Source organism: Diaphorina citri, unplaced genomic scaffold (assembly GCF_000475195.1).
Source record: "Diaphorina citri unplaced genomic scaffold, Diaci psyllid genome assembly version 1.1 scaffold1332, whole genome shotgun sequence".
In the NCBI taxonomy this organism is placed as follows: Eukaryota; Metazoa; Arthropoda; class Insecta; order Hemiptera; family Psyllidae; genus Diaphorina; species Diaphorina citri.
In genome coordinates, this window is record NW_007378760.1 from 61,364 (window position 1) to 84,168 (window position 22,805).

The 22,805-nt window shown below is 38.6% G+C and overlaps 1 protein-coding gene across 1 annotated transcript in view; it reads left to right on the plus strand.

Annotated features, from left to right (window-relative positions):
* Window positions 1-21,426, plus strand: part of LOC103515404 — a 71,762-nt gene extending 50,336 nt beyond the window's left edge. Inside the window, exons 9-17 of the mRNA XM_008480345.3 lie at window positions 4,553-4,842; window positions 13,293-13,387; window positions 13,786-14,011; window positions 15,122-15,295; window positions 15,871-15,965; window positions 16,364-16,589; window positions 18,660-18,863; window positions 19,661-19,771; window positions 21,022-21,426. Coding sequence (XP_008478567.1) covers window positions 4,553-4,842; window positions 13,293-13,387; window positions 13,786-14,011; window positions 15,122-15,295; window positions 15,871-15,965; window positions 16,364-16,589; window positions 18,660-18,863; window positions 19,661-19,771; window positions 21,022-21,233 — 1,633 coding nt within the window. The 3' untranslated portion in view covers window positions 21,234-21,426. The remainder of the gene's footprint in view (window positions 1-4,552; window positions 4,843-13,292; window positions 13,388-13,785; window positions 14,012-15,121; window positions 15,296-15,870; window positions 15,966-16,363; window positions 16,590-18,659; window positions 18,864-19,660; window positions 19,772-21,021) is intronic.
* The last annotated feature ends 1,379 nt before the right edge of the window (window positions 21,427-22,805 follow it).

Below are 22,805 nucleotides of genomic sequence, written 5' to 3' on the forward strand. Positions count from 1 at the left end.
AACCCCGTCGGTACTTTGGTCAAGGAGTTAATTTGGACCACTTTCAATATTCAATAGACACAAGTAAATGGACTGATTCAAAGATTTTTGGCCTATCTTCTTTTGTGGACACTTTTGTTCAGTCCATTATAATGAAAATGAACTGTATGCGAAAAATCTTTGACATTAAATTTTCCAAAGATCCCTCCCATGTAACTTTTGGAACAAACTGAACAAAGTTTCAAAGTTACTAAGACTTAAGTATTAGGTAGGTAGATTGTTTAGCTTTTTTACTGGGTATTTTATGTTTATTAATTTTTCTTCTTTTTATTTCTCCTTTTTATCCTTCTCCTCCTCCGCCTCCGCCTCCTCCACCTTACTTTTTTAAAAGGAATCAACCACTTCCTTGAACGAATTTATCTTCCCCTCCCCCGCACACCAGATGACAAACTGCCCCCCATCCATCCTCAGAAAAAAAAACTTGAAACTTCTCATCCTAATGACTATGATTATTAATTCGAATCAAAAGTTGTTTTCATGGCCACGTGACTCGAGTCACGTGATATGACGCGTGTTCAATGTTTGTAACGGTTTCGACGTTTTGAAAATGGATGTGTGAAGCTTGCCACAGCCCGACGTTCATTGCTTTTAAATATATTATTTTTTCGTGAATTTATTGTACTTGTATTTTTATATTATGTAGGTAGGTACACTCACGAGCGAAAAATTTAGAACAAAATGACGGTCACTTGACGTGATAGTAGTGTAGCTGTCCTCAACGAAATTACCTACAATATTATGGAAAAACTTTGAACTACATCGTTCTGATTCCCCATGACTTCACGTGACGTGATGGTGTGTTTCTGGGTAGGTACACTCACGAGCGAAAAAACTTGGAACAAAATGACGGTCACGTGACGTGATAGTAGTGAGGCTGTCCTGAACGAAATTACCTACAATATTATGGAAAAACTTTGAACTACATCGTTCTGATTCCCCATGACTTCACGTGACGTGATGCTCTGAATTTCAGAGGGAGAAAAAACCCCACACATACCCAAAGGGGTAGGTAAAGCCTGTAAAGTGGATCTTTTCAAACAGTGCTTGGTTTGCTTAGGTACATCTTCTTCCTACGGACATTACAGGGAGAGTCAAAACAGGAAGCAGTTCAATATTATAAAAAACCTCTAAAAATGTTTCGAATAAAAATCTCAGCCTCGAAAAAAAAAACTCTTAAAATGTGCGTCGCATAAAAATTTCAGCCTTGAAAAAAGAAAAAGCTAAAACCAGAATGCGGGAGGACAGCGAAAATATTATCATCATTTTTTTTGTGTTGATAGTGCCGTATTGACTGATAAGATCTTCATTCAATTACTTAATAAAATACTCGAATCAGGCATCCTTTAAGGTATACCTCTGGTATTAACATCCTTGTATGGTATACTTTGTCTTATGATATCTTCATAATGAAGATAACAAAAAGAGTACAATTGCTCTCCAGGATTAAAACCATTAAAAGTACAACTTCACTACTAGTGAGAGCTGAGAGACAAATTCATTCAATTACTTAATAAAATACTCGAATCAGGCATCCTTTAAAGGTATACCTTTGGTATTAACATCCTTCTATGGTATACTTTGTCTTATGAAGATAACAAAAAGAGTACAATTGCTCTCCAGGATTAAAACCATTAAAAGTACAACTTCACTACTAGTGAGAGCTGAGAGACAAATATCACCAGTAAGAGACAGTACCTACCTAGTTACACAGAAGTTGCCCAGAACATAATATCTGAATTTTAGAGGGAGAAAAAAATGCACACATACCCAAACGGGTAGGTAAAGGCTGTAAAGTGGATGTTTTTAAACAGTGCTTGGTTTACTTAGGTACATCTTCTTCCTACGGACATTACAGGGAGAGTCAAAACAGGAAGCAGTTCAATATTATAAAAACCTCTGAAAATGTTTCGAATAAAAATCTCAGCCTCGAAAAAAAAAAGAAAAAAAACTCTTAAAATGTGCCTCGCATAAAAATTTCAGCCTTGAAAAAAGAAAGAGCTAAAACCAGAATGCGGGAGGACAGCGAAAATATTATCATCATTTTTATTTTATTATTATTTTTTTTATTGTTGTAATATTTTTTTCTCCCATAATATGAATAATAGCCTACCGGACACTATTAATCAATTTTCCAACGGGAGTACATTAAATGTCTTCCTGTGGGGAGTCTGGCTGGAAAACTCCGGGATAAAAAATAGGAACATGTGAAGGACAAGAGGAGCCACAGCAGAAGGGAAATTGGAAAATTGTCCACTAATGTTGAACAATGTTGCCAAATGAAAAATAATAATGATAATAATAATAACGAAAAAAAAAAAAACATCCCCATTCAGATAAAATTTATTTGGACGGATGAGACAATTAATTCGTGTTATTTACTCGATGCTTTAAAAGTCGGAAAAATAGTCTAAATATACAAGGAACGTTTTTCTTTAGCCCAAACCCCGTCGGTACTTTGGTCAAGGAGTTAATTTGGACCACTTTCAATATTCAATAGACACAAGTAAATGGACTGATTCAAAGATTTTTGACTTTCCTTCCATTGTTTATTTCAAGTTCTTCTTGTGTCATGCTTCTTTTCTGTAACAATATTACACACTTGGCTTTTCCTTTCTATCTGTTTTATACATTACCCGTATTCCTGTACATCTACACCACCACACCAGTTTTTTCCCTTCTTTACTTTGCTACTCTTGTTAAGACATTCGTTGTACGGTATTTGTACAGTTGTATGACTTTCTTTAGTCGAACGGAGAAAGATTGCTCGTAGAACCTTGTGGACTACCATGCATTTTCACGGTGATTCCAAAAATCTCGTTAGCGGGAAACCATACATTAAACAATAGGTACCTATATCCAATTTAATCTCTCTAAAGAAACTGGGATGAAGAAAACCCTATAGTTCCAACTATTAGGTAGGTATCTATGTATTTACTGTTTACTCCTAATTACATTCTTGTGTACTCGTATATTGCACATAATATTGCACATACGAGTACGTATAGGTACCTAAAAGGGCGAATTATACGTAAGTAGGTTATAGGTTCCTATCTATCTCCTAATTATGCAGATATCTACAATATCTACACCTACTTACCTTACACGAAAATCATCTTAAAACTTTTGGAACAAAGTTTCAAAGTTACTAGGACTTAAGTATTAGGTAGGTAGATTGTTTAGCTTTTTTACTGGGTATTTTATGTTTATTAATTTTTCTTCTTTTTATTTCTCCTTTTTATCCTTCTCCTCCTCCGCCTCCGCCTCCTCCACCTTACTTTTTTAAAAGGAATCAACCACTTCCTTGAACGAATTTATCTTCCCCTCCCTCATGTAACTTTTGGAACAAACTGAACAAAGTTTCAAAGTTACTGAGTATTAGGTAGGTAGATTGTTTAGCTTTTTTACTGGGTATTTTATGTTTATTAATTTTTCTTCTCCTTCTCCTCCTCCGCCTCCGCCTCCTCCACCTTACTTTTTTAAAAGGAATCAACCACTTCCTTGAACGAATTTATCTTCCCCTCCCCCGCACACCAGATGACAAACTGTCCCCTATCCATCCTCAGAAAAAAAAAAAAAATCTGGTGTGAACATCACACGACTTTCCTTATCCTATTGAATGATGCTTATTTGAGTGTTCTTTTACCCTAATAGGGCTATAATAACGTAGAACTAGAATTGGACTTATTGAATGAAATACACAAATATGCAGGAACATGGATCCAGAGATACAACTTTGGTGAAAATTTGACAGTATCTTGTTAGGTAGGAAAAGAAGGAAGAGAAAACCATTCCACGGGATCTCCAGAGAAAGAACTGGTTTAGTATTTATCACATAGGTATAGGTACCTACTTACAATAGATACTTACCTATTGTACCACATAAAGTAACTAAATTTAAATTATGATCTGAATTTTAAGCCCAACAAAATCTTCATTCAGCGAAAATACTCTCATCATTATTTTGTAACACTAAAAAAGTTGGAGAAGCTCCGGGGTTAAAGGAGTTAACTTTAAACCCCATGATTATGCAAATGAATCCAGATTTTTTGAGAGGAACAAAACACGCTGGTTTTGTGGAATGGGAAGGTAGAGAGGGGGGAAAAACAAAGCGCCCGTAATTGGGAAATTACAATAAATGAAATTGATCAGACCAAAACAAAAAAAAACGAAAACCGATACTAATTTGAACGAATTAACATTTCTAATGAACGCGTGAACCTTTACCGAGGAAATTGTGACGTTGAGAATTATTCGAGATGTGTGAACAACTAGTGCTTTTGTTAATGACAGTGGTTGGATTTCTGTAGGAAAAATAAAAATAGCTATAACCTCTGAGCAACCTCGCGCGGCTGGCTTTTTCCGTCCTCATTCAGGTTGGGTGTATTGAATATGAGTTTAGGCGGGCATAGCTCGTCGCCAAATGGAGGTCACTAAAGGCCTTGGTAAATATAAAGTTTTAAACAAAACTCTATGATAACGAGCTAATCCGTCTGACTTTTCCCGTTTTTTCCAGGATTGTTCGAAATAAGGCTGCCGAGAAGGCGAAACACGTCCACAATCAGCAGCAATCTCAGACGAACAACAATAACAACAACAACAATAGTACGAACAACAACACCCACCAACAAACCAGTCCTGTGTCTGTGATAGCCCACGCCCCTGCTAGTCAGCACCACCATGACAGATATTCCATCAATGGAATCCTGGGCATACCCCAGGGTACTGACCCCAATGGCAATCTACCCGCGAAGAGGATAAAGAGGGACTTGGACCATCACCATCACCACCACCATCACCATTCGGGTAAGAAAGGTTTTATATTTGTTTGTTTTTTGTTTTTTTTTTTTGTTTTTTTTTTGGGACGATAAGACCTCCATTGTTACAGTTCCCGCTATCAAACGTCTTGAAAAAAGTTTCAGGTGCCTACTTAAATATGTACATCTTTGAATTCCATCGAATATAAGAGGTATAAATAGTACCTATGCGAGGTACTGACTAAATCTATTTAAGTAGGGGGAAAATCTATGCATAAAGAATACAGCTGGAAGAAGGTTTTGCGGAAAATTATTTTCCTTTAAAGAAAAGCAGAAAAATCAAAAAGTTAAAAACCACAAAGGCATCCTCTTTTCAATTTCGGGACAATAAGACCTCCATTGTTACAGTTCCCGCTATCAAACGTCTTGAAAAAAGTTTCAGGTGCCTACTTAAATACATATTTGAATTCCATCGAATATAAGAGCTATAAATAGTACCTATGCGAGGTACTAACTAAATCTATTTAAGTAGGGGGAAAATCTATGCATGAAGAATACAGCTGGAAGAAGGTTTTGCGGAAAATTATTTTCCTTTAAAGAAAAGCAGAAAAATCAAAAAGTTAAAAACCACAAAGGCAAAAAAAAGGAGAAGGAGAAAATATAAAGTTGTTTGTAACCTAGCAACGCTCCATTAGAGAAACTTTCTTATAAAGGAGAGCTCTTTCTCCCTGAGTATATTCGAGTAAAAAAAGAAAATTATCTTATAAAAATAAAATGCTTTCCACGTGAGAGACAGCGCACAAATCTCACTCTGAATCTGCCTCAAATTTGGTCCACGAACCGAAATCTATGTCTTGGGAATTTTAAATTAAATTGTTTAGGAAAGTTTTAAAATTTAAATGAATGAAAAGTGCCTTGATTGAGGTTCAAACCCGAACCCACCAAGTTACCAGGCGCGAGCAGACGTTATCTATCATTTCCACTCTCTCATCAGTAAATATTAGAATACCAGATAAGTACCAAGCTACCAGGGAGGTTTCGACAGAATAGAATTTGAGAGCGTGCGACCTTGCCAATTTTATTGGTAGGTAACACATAACACAGGGTCGATATGGGTTGTATTCTTAGATCACCAACGTTTTGTGCATATCACGTTAAGTTTTTCGCCTTTGCTCCTGCTAAACAAAAAGCTCAAAGTTTCCCTTGAAGCTTCCCTTAAAGGAAAAGTTCAAAGTTTCCCCTAAAGGAAAAGCTCAAAGCTTCCCCTCAGGGAAATTCGAGGAACATCTTCAGCACACAAGTATAAACTGGATTTCCCCCGGTGTAATTCCAAAGCCGCCATTTTTATTTTTCCACTCTCTTTTTTTCCTTCCATTGTTTATTTCAAGTTCTTCTTGTGTCATGCTTCTTTTCTGTAACAATATTACACACTTGGCTTTTCCTTTCTATCTGTTTTTTACCCGTATTCCTGTACATCTACACCACCACACCAGTTTTTTCCTTCTCTACTTTGCTACTCTTGTTAAGACATTCGTTGTAGGTACGGTATTTGTACAATTGTATGACTTTCTTTAGTCGAACGGAGAAAGATTGCTCGTAGAACCTTGTGGACTAGCATGCATTTTCACGGTGATTCCAAAAATCTCGTTAGCGGGAAACCATAGGTACATTAAACAATAGGTATATCCAATTTAATCTCTCTAAAGAAACTGGGATGAAGAAAACCCTATAGTTCCAACTATTAGGTATCTATGTATTTACTGTTTACCCCTAATTACATTCTTGTGTACTCGTATATTGCACATAATATTGCACATACGAGTACGTATATAGGTACCTAAAAGGGCGAATTATACGTAGTAGGTTATAGGTTCCTATCCATCTTCTAAATTATGCAGATATCTACAATATCTACACCTAGGTACTTACCTTACACGAAAATCATCTTAAAACCTCAATCTCGGTAGAAGACAAATGAGACAATGATTTTTCAATTCCTTAGAAACAATCTATCTCCTAATTACGCAGATATCTACACCTACTTACCTTACACGAAAATCATCTTAAAATCTCAATCTCGGTAGAAGACAAATGAGACAATGATTTTTCAATTCCTTAGAAACAATCACGTTCCCTTCCCACTGACGTGTAAAACAAAAGGACCCCCTCGGAGTCAAAAGAGAAAACCCGACGTGAAAAGTCTTGTAAACAAAAGCAAGAATTTTCCAGGCTGCCAGAGCAAACTCGGGTTGCCATGTTTCTTTGAGGATAATGCCGTCGGGAGCTATAGCATTTTTGGCCTATCTTCTTTTGTGGACACTTTTGTTCAGTCCATTATAATGAAAATGAACTGTATGCGAAAAATCTTTGACATTAAATTTTCCAAAGATCCCTCCCATGTAACTGGAGCTATAGAAAAGTTTCACACGCTTTCGAGGGTGAAAATGTGCTGCTGACAAATTTTCTAAAGCCATTGAAAATATTCGCCCTTCTTTTTCTCCTGAAATTGAATGAGACATGGAGTCTTTCTGCCTTAGAATCCTTGGATATGTAAACCTAATAGGTACCTAGCTATACCTCACTGTGTAATGTACTTTTATCATTTTCTTCATTCAATGTTACTGGAACAGTTTGCCACTCAACCTTTTAAGTGGGCGAAAAAAACAAGTGAAACTTTGTTAGGTACCTACCTATTTCTGCGCTAAAAAATAGATGGTTACTTAGCTCTAAACTCTTCCAAGTCTCTCGTCTCTCCCTCTCTCTCTCTCCAGAACTGGGCAACATTGTATTGGGTAAAGTTGACACATCCACTAATTATCTCAATTCTCTCCCTCCACCTCTCTACCCTTTCTCAAGTGTTTGTCTCCATCTCAATACTCTCTTCCTGAAGAAGAAAATCTACATAGGAAACTCTCCAACACCTCCTTTAACATTTCCATATTTCACCTCCACCTCCTCCTTTCCTGTCCCATTTCCTATCTGACCTCACTTGTATTTATCATAGGCCATCAGGGCCTGTTCACGTAAGATCCCGTCTCTAAGGCCTCGGCTTTATTGTTCAAAGTACCGCGGTTGTTTTACTGTTTTAACACTCATCAGGCCTGAGTTCTATTCCCAGCTTACGAGTTATTTTCATTTTATTTTTTACTAAATTATATAATATTTAAGGAATTAAGGCTTTTTTTTTAAATTGCCAATGAGATTTTCAAAATTTTCCGAATAAAATTCTTGAAATTTAGTTCATATTTAATCCAGAGCCTATAATAATGGCAGGCCCAGTAAACTACCATATCCCCCCCCCCCTCGGTAATTCTGCCCCTGACCAAAGGGGTGTGATTTTACACAAAGGGGATTTCCTCCATCACTCCCCGAGACCCGAGGGTAGCATTTCAAATATGCTGACATACGCGGCACAACGCGAGGGAAGGCGGTAGCATTTATATTTAAATTTTGTGCTGAATATGGATCCCGTCTCTGTGGGAAGGGATTTTTTCTAAAACAAGAACTCTCCGTCCCTTTTTCCCTCCCTCGGTCCCATAATTTCCCCTCTCTCTTCTCCCTTCCCATCCTATAATTTCCCCTTCCTTCCCCTCTCTTGCTCACTTCTTCCTCTTTTACCCCATTTTCCTTTTTCCTGCTCCATGCCATCCCTTTTTCATCCCTCGCTCCCATTTTTTTCCTTCTCCTATTCCTCTTGTACCCACATTCCTTTTCCCTTTATCACATCTCTCCTCCTCCCCTTCTTCTTCTTCTGTACCTTCTCGACTCTTGATCTTTTCCTCTTCTTCTCCTCCAATCTCTCCTCTTCCTCTATCCCTGTTATTCTCTTCTACCTTCTCCTAGAAATACATTCCATCACTTCCAGTTCTCTATCCCTCCTCCTCCCCCCTTGTCTCCTCTTCTTCGTCTCTTATAACTTCTCCTTCTCCATCTCTCCTTCTTCCCCCTTCTCTCCTCTTCCTCCCTCTCCTCTTCTTCCTTCTCCTTCTTCTCCTCCACTCCTCCTCCTTCTCCCTTGTCTCCTCTTCCTACCTCTCCTTCTTCTCCTTCTCCTCTTCTTCTCCTCCATCCCCTCTTTATCCCTTCTCCGGACGTTACTACTTCACATTCAGCGTTTTGCTTTCGAATTCATTGCTTGCTGCTGTGTCTATGTACGTACATATGTATTATATGTAAATATGTACCTACAGGGTGGGCCCTAAAGCTGTGCCTAAACATAGTCGAATGTAACTGAATTTCTGAAGATTGTAGACCAAAATTTTTTAAAATTTGGACTGCGGCGCTGATGTGTTAAAGTTGAATCTAGGTAGAAAAAATATGTTCATTTATTTTGTGTAAAAATCTGAAAATGATGGCCCGTTCGCGGTTAAAGTATGTTAGTTTAAAAATTCCCCTCTAGCAGCGCCACCTCTCCTAAGCAGAATAGAAACTAATCACAGTCCACCCCGTATATTCAACCCATGTTATGTACAATACATATGTAGCGCTCTATGAAAATTGAAATGAAGGTAGTTCTGTTTTTGTCCATTATGAAACCTTCAGATACAATCCAATTGTTATTCCCCTTCCTCTCCCTTTAATGTACCTCCCTAGGGAGTGACCCAACCCTCCTACCCCTTTACGTTCTAATCACAAGTTTACAGAACCTTCCCACTAACAAGGGGGCAGTTGAATTATCATTATGACTTTGTTTGAAATCACAACATGGAAAGGGTTGCTTTGGAAAGAAAGAAGTGGTGGCAGAATCATGGTTTGCCTTTGAATAATAGTAAAATAAATAATGATACTTACTACATTTAAATGACGTTTTTTTTAACATTTCGCAAATGCAGAAGAAAATATTTTATAGGTAGGTATTTACCTAGTTTTCTTAATTTCTAGGTAAAGCTCAAAAAAAACTAGAGCCTTTGAAGACAACATTCTCCCTTGGAATTTGATCCCATTTGACATCAACGGCCCCTCACTGAAAATGTCGCTTTTTCACTGTACCTATCTCTACCTAGAAGCATCTACATCACATTCGAGCTTTTTGAACGAATACAAAATATTCCTCGCTCACTGTCCACTTCAAAATCAAAACAAATACCATTTAAAAAGTAAAAAAAGTGTCTATTGTGTTTATGACCTTTTTGTTAAAAAAAAAAAAAAAAAAAAAAAAAAAAAAAAAAAAAAAAAAAAAACCCGAAAATACCTCCCTATTTATTTTTTATTTATATGCAAAAAAAAAAAAACAAAAAAAATGCCGATAGTACCTACCTATTTAGTATTTATGTATAGTCAGCCGCCTATAGTCCTATACCTAGATACCTTTCATTTCTAGATTATTTAAAATTTATTTGTGATCGACCAACTGCATAACAAAATATCCCTTCTGAGGGCGGTTTTTGGTAAGGCATCATTAGGTCATTACCTTAACTTAGGGTACCTAATTACTTAAAACTTAAATGTACTACTTAATGTCCTAGATAGGTACCTAGGTATTTAAAGAATTAGAGGTACCTAGCATATAAGTAGCATTACCAAATCCAAGATCAAATCTCAAATTTTTAGCCAAGCAGAAATTATGAACGCCTGTTATCTAATTTGTTTATGCAATGTGGACATCATTCCTAATCAATATTATTAAAACAAGGGCACTTGTAAGAGATATTTAAGACTAAAACGTCCTCCCTCGGGACGCAAAATAAAACTGTAGGGAGGGCTATGTATTAAGTCCTGTTCACCCCTTTTGTGAGTTTCCCTCCTACGTTTTCAATTGAGCTGTAGTCTGTAGCAATATCAAATGTCTCCCCTATTTTTATCTGAAATTAACTCGATTAATAGTTTCTTTAGAATTCGGGAGGAAGGGCTCCCAGATTTGAGAAGAAAAATTGGGGTTATTTATCAGTCCTTAATTAATTGATATACATATAGTTATATCTACCTAATTATTTATGTATCTACTTACATCTTTTAAATTTGTTACTAAAATGCTAGTATAATCTAGCCAGAGGTAGATAAATCAGCTCCAATTTTTTGGAATCCGACCCACAGTAAAGGAGCAAAAAAATCCAGGGGCCGTATTTAGAGGGCCCCTAAATACGGGCCTGTTACAATATTTGTCTAAGAATCACCACAAAGATTCAAGAAATAAACCATGTAGGTTTAAACACAAGAAATATATTTCACTCTTGCCTTGTTGACCTTACGGGAAACATGCCTTCTTAAACTTTAATCCTCGACAGAGCTTCGTTTCTTGGAAATTTACCTACGGGCCTGTTACAATATTTGTCTAAGAATCACCACAAAGATTCAAGAAATAAACCATGTAGGATTAAACACAAGAAATATTTCACTCTTGCCTTGTTGACCTTACGGGAAACATGCCTTCTTAAACTTTAATCCTCGACAGAGCTTCGTTTCTTGGAAATTTACTTAATTGGAATATTAAGATTTTTATACACCTACCTACAGAGTACAGTCCTTACAAAGAAAAAAAAGTCTCCTTAGTAGCTTAAACTTGAAAGACTAACTAAATTGGAAACAAGAAGCAAAAAAAATGAAAGTGAGGGACTGGAGGGTAGTATTAAATTCAACTACTTATAGGAATAGTCATCAGCCGTTGTTTGATGTGAATCAACTTTCATCAATTGCCCATTGAAATCAATTGATGGGCAATCAACATTGATTGATGTACATCAACAGTTGTTTGACTATGTGTGGGCAACACATTCAGAGTCCTACTTTCACTGATTTTTTTTTTTTTTTTTCAGCCTTGTTGACCTTACGGGAAACATGCCTTCTTAAACTTTAATCCTCGACAGAGCTTAGTTTCTTGGAAATTTACCAAAAAGCTCATTGTCGGGGGTTTTTAGACTGTTTTCGAGGAAAGAGATGACACAAAAATTCATAAATTACGGAAATTTACCAAAAAGCTCATTGTCGGGGGTTTTTAGACTGTTTTCGAGGAAAGAGATGACACAAAAATTCATAAATTACCCACATAAGCTATACGGTACCTCCTTTTATAAATAGTTGGGTTTTGTTTTTATATCCTCCTTTCCTTATGGAATGGATATTGTACACCATTTTGTCAAGTCAAATCCAAATAGGTATATATAGTAGAAAAAGTAATCATCATAAAAATTTGAATAAGTAGTCATTACAACTTGAAATAGAAGACACCTAGAAAAGTACATAATACCTATAATAAAAGCACCTAATACCTATAGTGAAGAGGATTTCTATGAATTCTAACTGCAAGTGTTTGGAATTTACAATTTTTAACTATGTTGTAAATTCCACATCTCCACTAATAGCGCTGTAAATTAGACATCTCCACTAATCTTGAAAAAAATATTTGACGGTAGTTCATCTTATGGCATAGATATTGTACACCATTTTGCCAAGTCAAATCCAAATAGGTATAGTAGAAAAAGTAATCATCATAAAAATTTGAATAAGTAATCATTATTACAACTTGAAATAGAAGACACCTACACTACACAGGATTGAAAAGTACATAATACCTATAGTGAAGAGGATTTCTATCAATTCTAACTGCAATTAATGTTTGGAATTTACAATTTTTTACTATGAAGTAAATTCCACATCTCCACTAATAACGCTGTAAATTAGACATCTCCAATCTTGAAAAAAATATTTGACGGTAACTCAGAATATCGACTCTCGTAGATTCGTATAAGCTTAACCCACCCTTTAGGGCTGTTCGCCCCTATACCTAGGCCCCTACCCATATAACCAAAATTGGTTAATATGTGGTTAGGGGCACTAAGGGGCTGTTCGCCCCTAAATATCACATTGGGGGCTTTTGGGGTATGGACAATATTGACTCTAATTTGTTTTCTTTCGATCACAGACGAAAATCGAGACCTGAATGGACACCCGGAGGAAGAAATCAAAAGGCAGAGGACCCACCATGTACAATACAACGGTGATCAGATAAACTGTACGGTACCTCCTTATAAATAGTTGGGTTTTGTTTTTATATCCTCCTTTTCTTATTAATAGATATTGTACACCATTTTGCCAAGTCAAATCCAAATAGGTACAGTAGAAAAAGTAATCATCATAAAAATTTGAATAAGTAGTCATTACAACTTGAACTTGAAGACACCTACACAGGATTGAAAAGTACATAGGTAATACCTATAGTGAAGAGGATTTCTATGAATTCTAACTGCAAGTGTTTGGAATTTACAATTTTTTACTATGTTGTAAATTCCACATCTCCACTAATAGCGCTGTAAATTAGACATCTCCACTAATCTTGAAAAAAATATTTGACGGTAGTTCAGAATATCGACTCTCGTAGATTCGTATAAGCTTAACCCACCCTTTAGGGCTGTTCGCCCCTACACCTGAGCCCCTACCCATATAACCAAAATTGGTTAATATGTGGTTAGGGGCACTTAGGGGCTGTTCGCCCCTAAATATCAGGTTGGGGGCTTTTTGGGTATGGAAAATATTGACTCTAATTTGTGTTTCTTTCGTTCACAGACGAAAATCGAGACCTGAATGGACACCCGGAGGAAGAAATCAAAAGGCAGAGGACCCACCATGTACAATACAACGGTGATCAACTTTATTCGAATGTAAGTAGACAATATTTTATTGTAGACCATTATGTCTACAATTGAGACAAGGAGTAAATCATTAATAGAGAGATTTGTAGGTATAATGTTTGAAAATAAATAAAAATTGATTTACCTATTGTAAAAAAAAAAAAAAATGGTCAGGGCATTTGACGTTCCCCCTAATTTTCACCGTCTCTTCGCCAATGTTTCAGTTATGGTAACCAACCTCAGTGGTTAACGCGTTGGAGTTGGACTTTGGATCTGGAGGTTGCTGGTTCGAGTCCAAGACAAGTCATAAAATTTATCTAGGTGTAATAGTTGGGGAACGATATTTGTGACAAGCATTTAAGTATGCTTCACACAATTAAAAATTCCTTTTTTCTTTATATTCACCGTCTCTTTGCCCAATGTTTCAGTTATGGTCGGGCAAGTGGAGTATGAAGGACGAGCACAAGCTATTCTCGGAGCTAGGCGGGGGCACGCCTCTCACCAACGGTGCTGCCTCCCCGTACTACGACTCGGTACAATCGGCGGGCGGGGGATTCACCTCCGGCCCCCCATCTGACCTGTACGATAGCATGACGGCCCAAGGACAAAACACCGGGACGCATGTGTATGCCCCGCCCGTGGCTACTACGCTAGGTAAGGAACTTTTCCCCGGCGCGAAACCCGCTTAACCCATGAGAGCCGAGGCCTACATTAAAGTCACACCAAACAGGACCAAACTCTTCTCGCTTTTTCGCTCATATCTCAGTCGCTCCACGTCAGAGTGCTTCGGGGATTTGTCTATTAGTTAGAAAACAAAATTTCCTACTATTTTCATTATTATTTGACATATTTACTCACTACCGGTCCGGAGTTAGAAGCGGTTAAAACTCAGCAAGATCCAACGAAGAAAAGAAGTTTGGCCCTTATGGCTTAATGGATTCAGTAAGGACCCAGTCATCACAACTGGGTTTACGTACGTAAGCTTCCACTATTGTTCTGGATACAAGTCAAGGTGATAGGCATTGTAGAAGATTATCTGCTAATTACAAGCTATTAACACATAATGAGGTGCTTTTAATGGCCAATGGACAACACAGTTATGGCCGGCAGTGGGCAGTTTGGCTTGTTAAATGTAAAGGTGGTGATCTGATGATAAATGATGTTCATAAGACCATTCATCATAGAAGAAATCTCCAAAGAAAACAAATCATTAATTTTGAACGAACGTGAGTTCGACGATTTTCTATTTCACATTGCTACTAGGTACAGTAACCCTCCAGCGATTAATCTAATTTGGGGTAGGTACACTGACCTCAGGGGTTCGTCAAGAAATGTGTAAAGTTGGGTGTACCACGATCCGTCTCAAACTGCCTGAGGTGACCTTTTCCATAAGACGATTCGTCGCATAACACGATTCGTCTCAAAACCAAATATCTAAATGGAACCTAGCCTGGCGTTTGTCGTTCTGCCGTCCGCTCAGATCTTTTTAAAGTACTTTAATCTGATGAAGAGTTTACGCATACCTACATTGTACCCTATAGCTATTCTGAGAGGTTAATTGCACCCTACCTAGACCCCAGCCGTTCAGTTTGATTTATACTCGCGCCTTCTATGTTTCCTTCTTCATTTGTCTGAAAAATGAGACTCATCTTACATCAAAGCCATTTGTGAAACAGCTAAAACACTAACAACAACAATATTCGTAAAAATATTGCACGTCCGTAGTGCTTTTGCATGTGCCTCGTTTTCTAACCTTAACATCAGTCGGTACCGGTGTGGCCCTAGCTCCTCTCAGCATGCAAGACATTCACAAGCTCAGTCCAAGGTCCGTCCTCACTGACGCTACGCCGGACGAACTTGGCGTTCACTATAAGCTCAGTCCGCGCTCCGTGTTAACGGACCCTGCCCAGGATGATTTACCTGTGCATTACCACACAGGTAAGCCCACGTTTACCGGTTGAATAGGCATGTTTGAATTCATCGTTAAATAGGCATGTTATGAACTAATTTGCTTTAGGCCGGGGGTCACAAAGTGAGTTTAAATAAACTTGGTTTAAGTTTAACTCTCGGATTAAGAAATCTTCATTTTATTTATTTACACGCTGATTAAGAAATCTGATTTGCTAAAAAAAAAATTGATTTTTTTTTTTTTTATTATCAACCAATCAGATTTATGAAAATTTCAAAAATTTCAGCCAATAGGAGAGTCAAGTTTGCTGGGATTAACATGGAACACTGAGATTAAGCAACGATGAGCGTGGTTAGTATCTGGATGGGAAACTCAATCACGTACAAGCAAATCCTAGCCCCACTTGGGCTGGGTGAGGTCAATGTAAGAAGCCAAGTAGTTTGTCACTTTGTCAGTAAAAACCAGGTTGCCCTTACCCATATAACCAAAATTGGTTAATAAATGGTTAGGGGCACTTAGGGGCTGTTCGCCCCTAAATATCAGGTTTTGGGGGCTTTTTGGGTATGGAAAATATTGACTCTAATTTGTTTTCTTTCGTTCACAGACGAAAATCGAGACCTGAATGGACACCCGGAGGAAGAAATCAAAAGGCAGAGGACCCACCATGTACAATACAACGGTGATCAACTTTATTCGAATGTAAGTAGACAATATTTTATTGTAGACCATTATGTCTACAATTGAGACAAGGAGTAAATCATTAATAGAGAGATTTGTAGGTATAATGTTTGAAAATAAATAAAAATTGATTTACCTATTGTAAAAAAAAAAAAGTTTTGGTCATGGGATTTGACGTTCCCCCTGATTTTCACCGTCTCTTCGCCAATGTTTCAGTTATGGTAACCAACTCAGTAGTTAACGCGTTGGAGTTGGACTTCGGATATGGAGGTTGCTGGTTCGAGTCCAAGACAAGTCATAAAATTTATCTAGGAGTAATAGTTGGGGAACGATATTTGTGACAAGCATTTAAGTATGCTTCACAGAATTAAAAATTCCTTTTTTCTTTATATTCACCGTCTCTTTGCCCAATGTTTCAGTTATGGTCGGGCAAGTGGAGTATGAAGGACGAGCACAAGCTATTCTCGGAGCTAGGCGGGGGCACGCCTCTCACCAACGGTGCTGCCTCCCCGTACTACGACTCGGTACAATCGGCGGGCGGGGGATTCACCTCCGGCCCCCCATCTGACCTGTACGATAGCATGACGGCCCAAGGACAAAACACCGGGACGCATGTGTATGCCCCGCCCGTGGCTACTACGCTAGGTAAGGAACTTTTCCCCGGCGCGAAACCCGCTTAACCCATGAGAGCCGAGGCCTACATTAAAGTGACACCAAACCCTTCTCTCTTTTTGCTAATATCTCAGTCGCTCTACGTCAAAGTGCATCGGGGATTTGTCTATTAGTTGGAAAACAAATTTCCTACTATTTTCACTATTATTTAACACATTTACTCAATACCGGTCCGAAGCGGTTAAATTTCAGCAAGATCCAACGAATAGAAAAAAAGAAAAAGCTCGGCTCTTATGGGTGAAATGGGGCCTGCGTGAAATTTTAGATGCCCGCTTTGGGGAAGTTGGATTTCTTGATCCCTCTTGGAGCGTTTTTAGAAGCATCTTGTTACGTTATTGTAAAATAAGTTATTGCTATTTTATTACATAAGTATTGCTATTGTTTTGATTTGCTGAATGATCATAGTGCTGCTAAAGAAATGTTATGTAACTAATTTTAGATTTTTTAGGTTATTGTAGGGAGCTTTAACTCTAGAGGTTATTTCAATTTGTTTCTTCCTTGTCCTTTTCTTAACTGAAGAAAAAATAGCTAGCTACTTGTTGCCATTTTTTCTGTTAGTTTTTAGTTTTTACAAATAATCATTTGCGCTTTATCTGCTTTAACCCAATTGTATTCGAGAATTCATTGCTGATTGCAATGCAATCCCATGATCGGTCATGATCGGTTATTTGAATTCTCGAACGCACACGCTTTAACTAACAAAGGCTGAAATTGGCCCGTCCAAAGGCCTATAACCAAATTGTACATTTGGCCATTCTTTCAACTAGTATCTTTTTTTATTATTTGTTTTTTATCAACCAATCAGGTTGCTTCATCCGAGAGTGGAACTTGAACCTAATTTTTGATTGTGGCTCCGGCCAGAGGGTTATTATGCTTTTTTTTTTTTTTTTTTTTACCAAAAAGATTATTTTCAAACAAAAAAATTTTTCGTTTTCGGCTCCTATTCCTCTTGTACCCACATTCCTTTTCCCTTTATCACATCTCTCCTCCTCCCCTTCTTCTTCTTCTGTACCTTCTCGACTCTTGATCTTTTCCTCTTCTTCTCCTCCAATCTCTCCTCTTCCTCTATCCCTGTTATTCTCTTCTACCTTCTCCTAGAAATACATTCCATCACTTCCAGTTCTCTATCCCTCCTCCTCCCCCCTTGTCTCCTCTTCTTCGTCTCTTATAACTTCTCCTTCTCCATCTCTCCTTCTTCCCCCTTCTCTCCTCTTCCTCCCTCTCCTCTTCTTCCTTCTCCTTCTTCTCCTCCACTCCTCCTCCTTCTCCCTTGTCTCCTCTTCCTACCTCTCCTTCTTCTCCTTCTCCTCTTCTTCTCCTCCATCCCCTCTTTATCCCTTCTCCGGACGTTACTACTTCACATTCAGCGTTTTGCTTTCGAATTCATTGCTTGCTGCTGTGTCTATGTACGTACATATGTATTATATGTAAATATGTACCTACAGGGTGGGCCCTAAAGCTGTGCCTAAACATAGTCGAATGTAACTGAATTTCTGAAGATTGTAGACCAAAATTTTTTAAAATTTGGACTGCGGCGCTGATGTGTTAAAGTTGAATCTAGGTAGAAAAAATATGTTCATTTATTTTGTGTAAAAATCTGAAAATGATGGCCCGTTCGCGGTTAAAGTATGTTAGTTTAAAAATTCCCCTCTAGCAGCGCCACCTCTCCTAAGCAGAATAGAAACTAATCACAGTCCACCCCGTATATTCAACCCATGTTATGTACAATACATATGTAGCGCTCTATGAAAATTGAAATGAAGGTAGTTCTGTTTTTGTCCATTATGAAACCTTCAGATACAATCCAATTGTTATTCCCCTTCCTCTCCCTTTAATGTACCTCCCTAGGGAGTGACCCAACCCTCCTACCCCTTTACGTTCTAATCACAAGTTTACAGAACCTTCCCACTAACAAGGGGGCAGTTGAATTATCATTATGACTTTGTTTGAAATCACAACAGATGGAAAGGGTTGCTTTGGAAAGAAAGAAGTGGTGGCAGAATCATGGTTTGACTTTGATTATAATAAAAATAAATAGAGTAGAGAGTGGACACGAGACCCCGTTTCCGGATAATCCCGCGCCGGGAGGCACCCCCCCTAGTCTAACCTCGGACCCGGTACCTAGCCATAGTCCGGATCAGTTGACCGTCCTGCAGCCGGCTAATGGAGGGCCGCCGGCCGGCGTACCTGTGTACGCGCCGGCAACCATGCTACCCGGCTTTGCACCGCCTCATTATGCCAGCACAGGTTTGTGTGGATTTTTACTTTCCTTATCCTTAGGAAGGAAAATAATGTAATCGGGTCAATTATTTGTTTTCTTCTGACCTAGTAAGCCAGCCTAGTTAGCTTAGTTGGTAGCGCGTCTGCCTTGTAAGCTCTAGGCCGCGGGTTCGATTCCCGCCCAAGGCGGATTTTGACCTGATGGGATAATGTTCGTTCTCGGAACGGCTGGCTTTCTTCTATCCTGTCTTCCTTCCTTGTAACTATACTGAGGTCTTATCGTCCCGAAATGGAAGAAAGTACAAGGACAGAATAGGCGGGAAGCTGTAATGTAATCGGGTCAATTATTTCTTTTCTTCTGACCTAGTAAGCCAGCCTAGTTACCTTAGTTGGTAGCGCGTCTGCCTTGTAAGCTCTAGGCCGCAGGTTCGATTCCCGCCCAAGGCGGATTTTGACCTGATGGCATAATGTTCGTTCTCGGAACGGCTGGCTTTTTTCTATCCTGTCTTCCTTCCTTGTACCTATACTGAGGTCTTATCGTCCCGAAACGGAAGACAGTACAAGGACAGAATAGGAGAAAGCCAGCCGTTCCGAGAACGAATCTCATATCTTTAGAATAAAGTCCGCCCCGGGCGGGAAGCTGCCCTTCAAGCTAACTGGTTCTCAATTCCAACATTGTTTATGTTCTTAATTTGTAATTTGCAATTTTATTGACATTTTAATAGTTAACATATTTTTCATACATGTTCTCAATGTTAAAAGTCCAAGTTCTCAATATCTCAATCCCAACATTTTGTTCACAACCACCCTGTATTTTGTTTCAGGAGGCAGTGGCGGCGTTACCGAGTACACCCCGTATAGTTCCCATTATTCCCAGTATAGTACACCCGGCTATCCCAGTTACTGCTACAGCAGTGGCGCAGGAGGGCTGCTCAGTAAGTAGTGAGTGAGTATTAGTTAGCCACTGACAGCAGTCAGGGATGGGGGATTGAGGCGAAAGCCGGCAGGTGCCCCCTTTCAATCGTCCACCAGGGATGGATGGAGGGACTACTTAATAAGGTCAGGGATCTATTCCTGAAGAGGACAGGTCCTTGACCAGTAGCCCGTTCCAAGAAAGTATGGTAGAATAAGGAGAAAGCCAGCCGTTCCGAGAACGAATCTCATATCTTTAGAATAAAGTCCGCCCCGGGCGGGAAGCTGCCCTTCAAGCTAACTGGTTCTCAATTCCAACATTGTTTATGTTGGAATTTTATAAGGAGCTTACTTTTTCATTGTCATGTCTTCTGAATAATTACCTCCAGTTGGTCCAAATGATAATTATTAGAATAGAATATACCTTGTTTATCCTGCTGGGGTAGGACTGAAAAGTCCCTTTTCCCCCGTAGTCTAACAAAGACCTTATAGATTTTGACATATTATGGGGAGTGACTAGTGTAAGGCAGCCAATTTGTAAACAAAAGTACTCTACCTAATGTAAATTTTCATCACTTTTACATTTGGAACTCTTATCATCCCATTCTTTCGTGGAACAAGCTACTGGTGTTGGAGTTTACATTCGACTCCTGAAGAGACTTCTAAAATCCTTTGAAAAAATAAAACGTCCATATGATAAATAAATTCTAAAAGAAGATCCTTTGTAAGATTTTAGAATAATACAAATAATAAAACGAGAGTCGAGTGGATTGAAACACATCACATGCCTTCAGGCAAACTCCATTTTTCAAGGGTCTTGGGATTAATTTAATTTGAAGATGTTTATAGTCGAAAGCTGGCAATATTGTGGGATTTTGACATTTTGAGAGCCTGTGTACAAGAACACAGATGGGGGGGGGATACAAGAATTCCACCAACCAGAAAAGGCTAGAGAAGAAATTACCTCAATGACAATACAAAATCAAGTTAAGTTCTCCTCCAACACGCACAACACAAAAGTTGTATTCGATTATGTGGAATGTAATTCAGTGAAACATGGCTGAACCAATGAGATTGTGAGATTTCACTGTGTGTTTTAAAAGCGGAATCTCATTGGTCCAAGCATGTTTGACTGAATTAAATTTCACATAATCGAAAAAAAGCGGAATCTCATTGGCTCAGCCTTGTTTGACTGAATTAGATTTCACATAGTCGAATACAACTCAATTTTTCAATCGCCTTGACTAACCCCAATCTTCTTTTTCCCTTACAGACAATCCCTACTACTACAATAACAACAGTGAATCCGTCAACGGTGGCAACACCTCCCTCTTCGTCGAAGCTGCCAATGGCACTCACCAGGCCGCAGCACGGTCGCCTATAGCTGCCACCAGAGCTAATTCTGGCGCTAGTGCTGCTTCTCCGACAGGTAGCGCTGCCTGCGTCAAGATGGAACACAGCGCGCCGTCTGTGTTCATTGGATGAAAACTAGCCTCCCTCCTAGACGCGTGTCTGGAAGATCTCGTGCTGAGTCGACCTTGAAATCAACCTTGAGTTTAACACTTAAGGTACCACTCAACTCGTCTTGAGTCGACCTTGAAATCAACCTTGAGTTTATCACTTAAGGCTTAAGGTACCACTTAACTGGACCTGAGTCGACGTTGAAAATTGAAATCAACCTTCAGTCGTGCTGAGTCGACCTTAACTTGAGTCGATCTTGAAATCAACCTTGAGTTTATCACTTAAGGTACCACTAAACTGGGCCTGAGTCGACCTTGAAAATTGAAATCAACCTTCAGTCGTGCTGAGCCGACCTTAAAATCAACCTTGAGTTTAACACTTACGACTCAACTCGTCCTGAGTCGACCTTGAAAAGAACCTTTACAATTAAGGTACCACTCAACTCGTCCTGAGTTGATCTTGAAATCAACCTTAAGTTTAACACTTAAGGTACCATTCAACTGGACCTCAAAAAGTTTAAAACTTAAACGGAGTTTAAACTCACTTTGTGGCTCCCGGCCTGAATAGGCATGTTTGATTTCATCGTTAAATAGGCATGTTATGATTCAATTTGCTTTGATCGTTCTTGGTTATTACCAAGAAAAATATTTATTTACATTTTGCTTTTATTTTTGATATGTAGTAGTAAGTAGAAATTAGAGTGTAATTGATGTACATAGGTAACTATGTTTCTATGTAGTTTCTACCATTTCCTTCCTACATAGGTACCTAAAAAAAAAAGTTATGCCATAGTAACGTTCTTGAATAGGTACATAGATCTACATAGAAAAAGGATTGTGCTTCTATTCTTGGGATTTACATAATAAAACTGACTAACTGACATTGCATGAGAATTTCTTTCAATGTAAAAATTTGTTCTCGTTCTTGCCTGGTAACCATATTTGTCGCTACAGTAGTTTTGTGTGTTCTGTTTGTTTGCATGCGAGTAGAGAGGGTAACTATGTTTCTATGTAGTTTCTACCATTTCCTTCCTACATAGGTACCTAAAAAAAAAAGTTATGCCATAGTAACGTTCTTGAATAGGTACATAGATCTACATAGAAAAAAGGATTGTGCTTCTATTCTAGGGATTATAATAAAACTGACTAACTGACATTGCATGAGAATTTCTTTCAATCTAAAAATTTGTTCTCGTTCTTGCCTGGTAACCATATTTGTCGCTACAGTAGTTTTGTGTGTTCTGTTTGTTTGCATGCGAGTAGAGAGTTCATAATTTCCCCTCTCTCTTCTCCCTTCCCATCCTATAATTTCCCCTTCCTTCCACTCTCTTGCTCACTTCTTCCTCTTTTACCCCATTTTCCCTCTCCATGCCATACCTTTTTCATCCCTCGCTCCCATTTTTTCCCTTCTCCTTCTCCTACTCCTCTTGTACCCACATTCCTTTTCCCTTTATCACATCTCTCCTCCTCCCCTTCTTCTTCTGTACCTTCTCGACTCTTGATCTTTTCCTCTTCTTCTCCTCCAATCTCTCCTCTTCCTCTATCCCTGTTATTCTCTTCTACCTTCTCCTAGAAATACATTCCATCACTTCCAGTT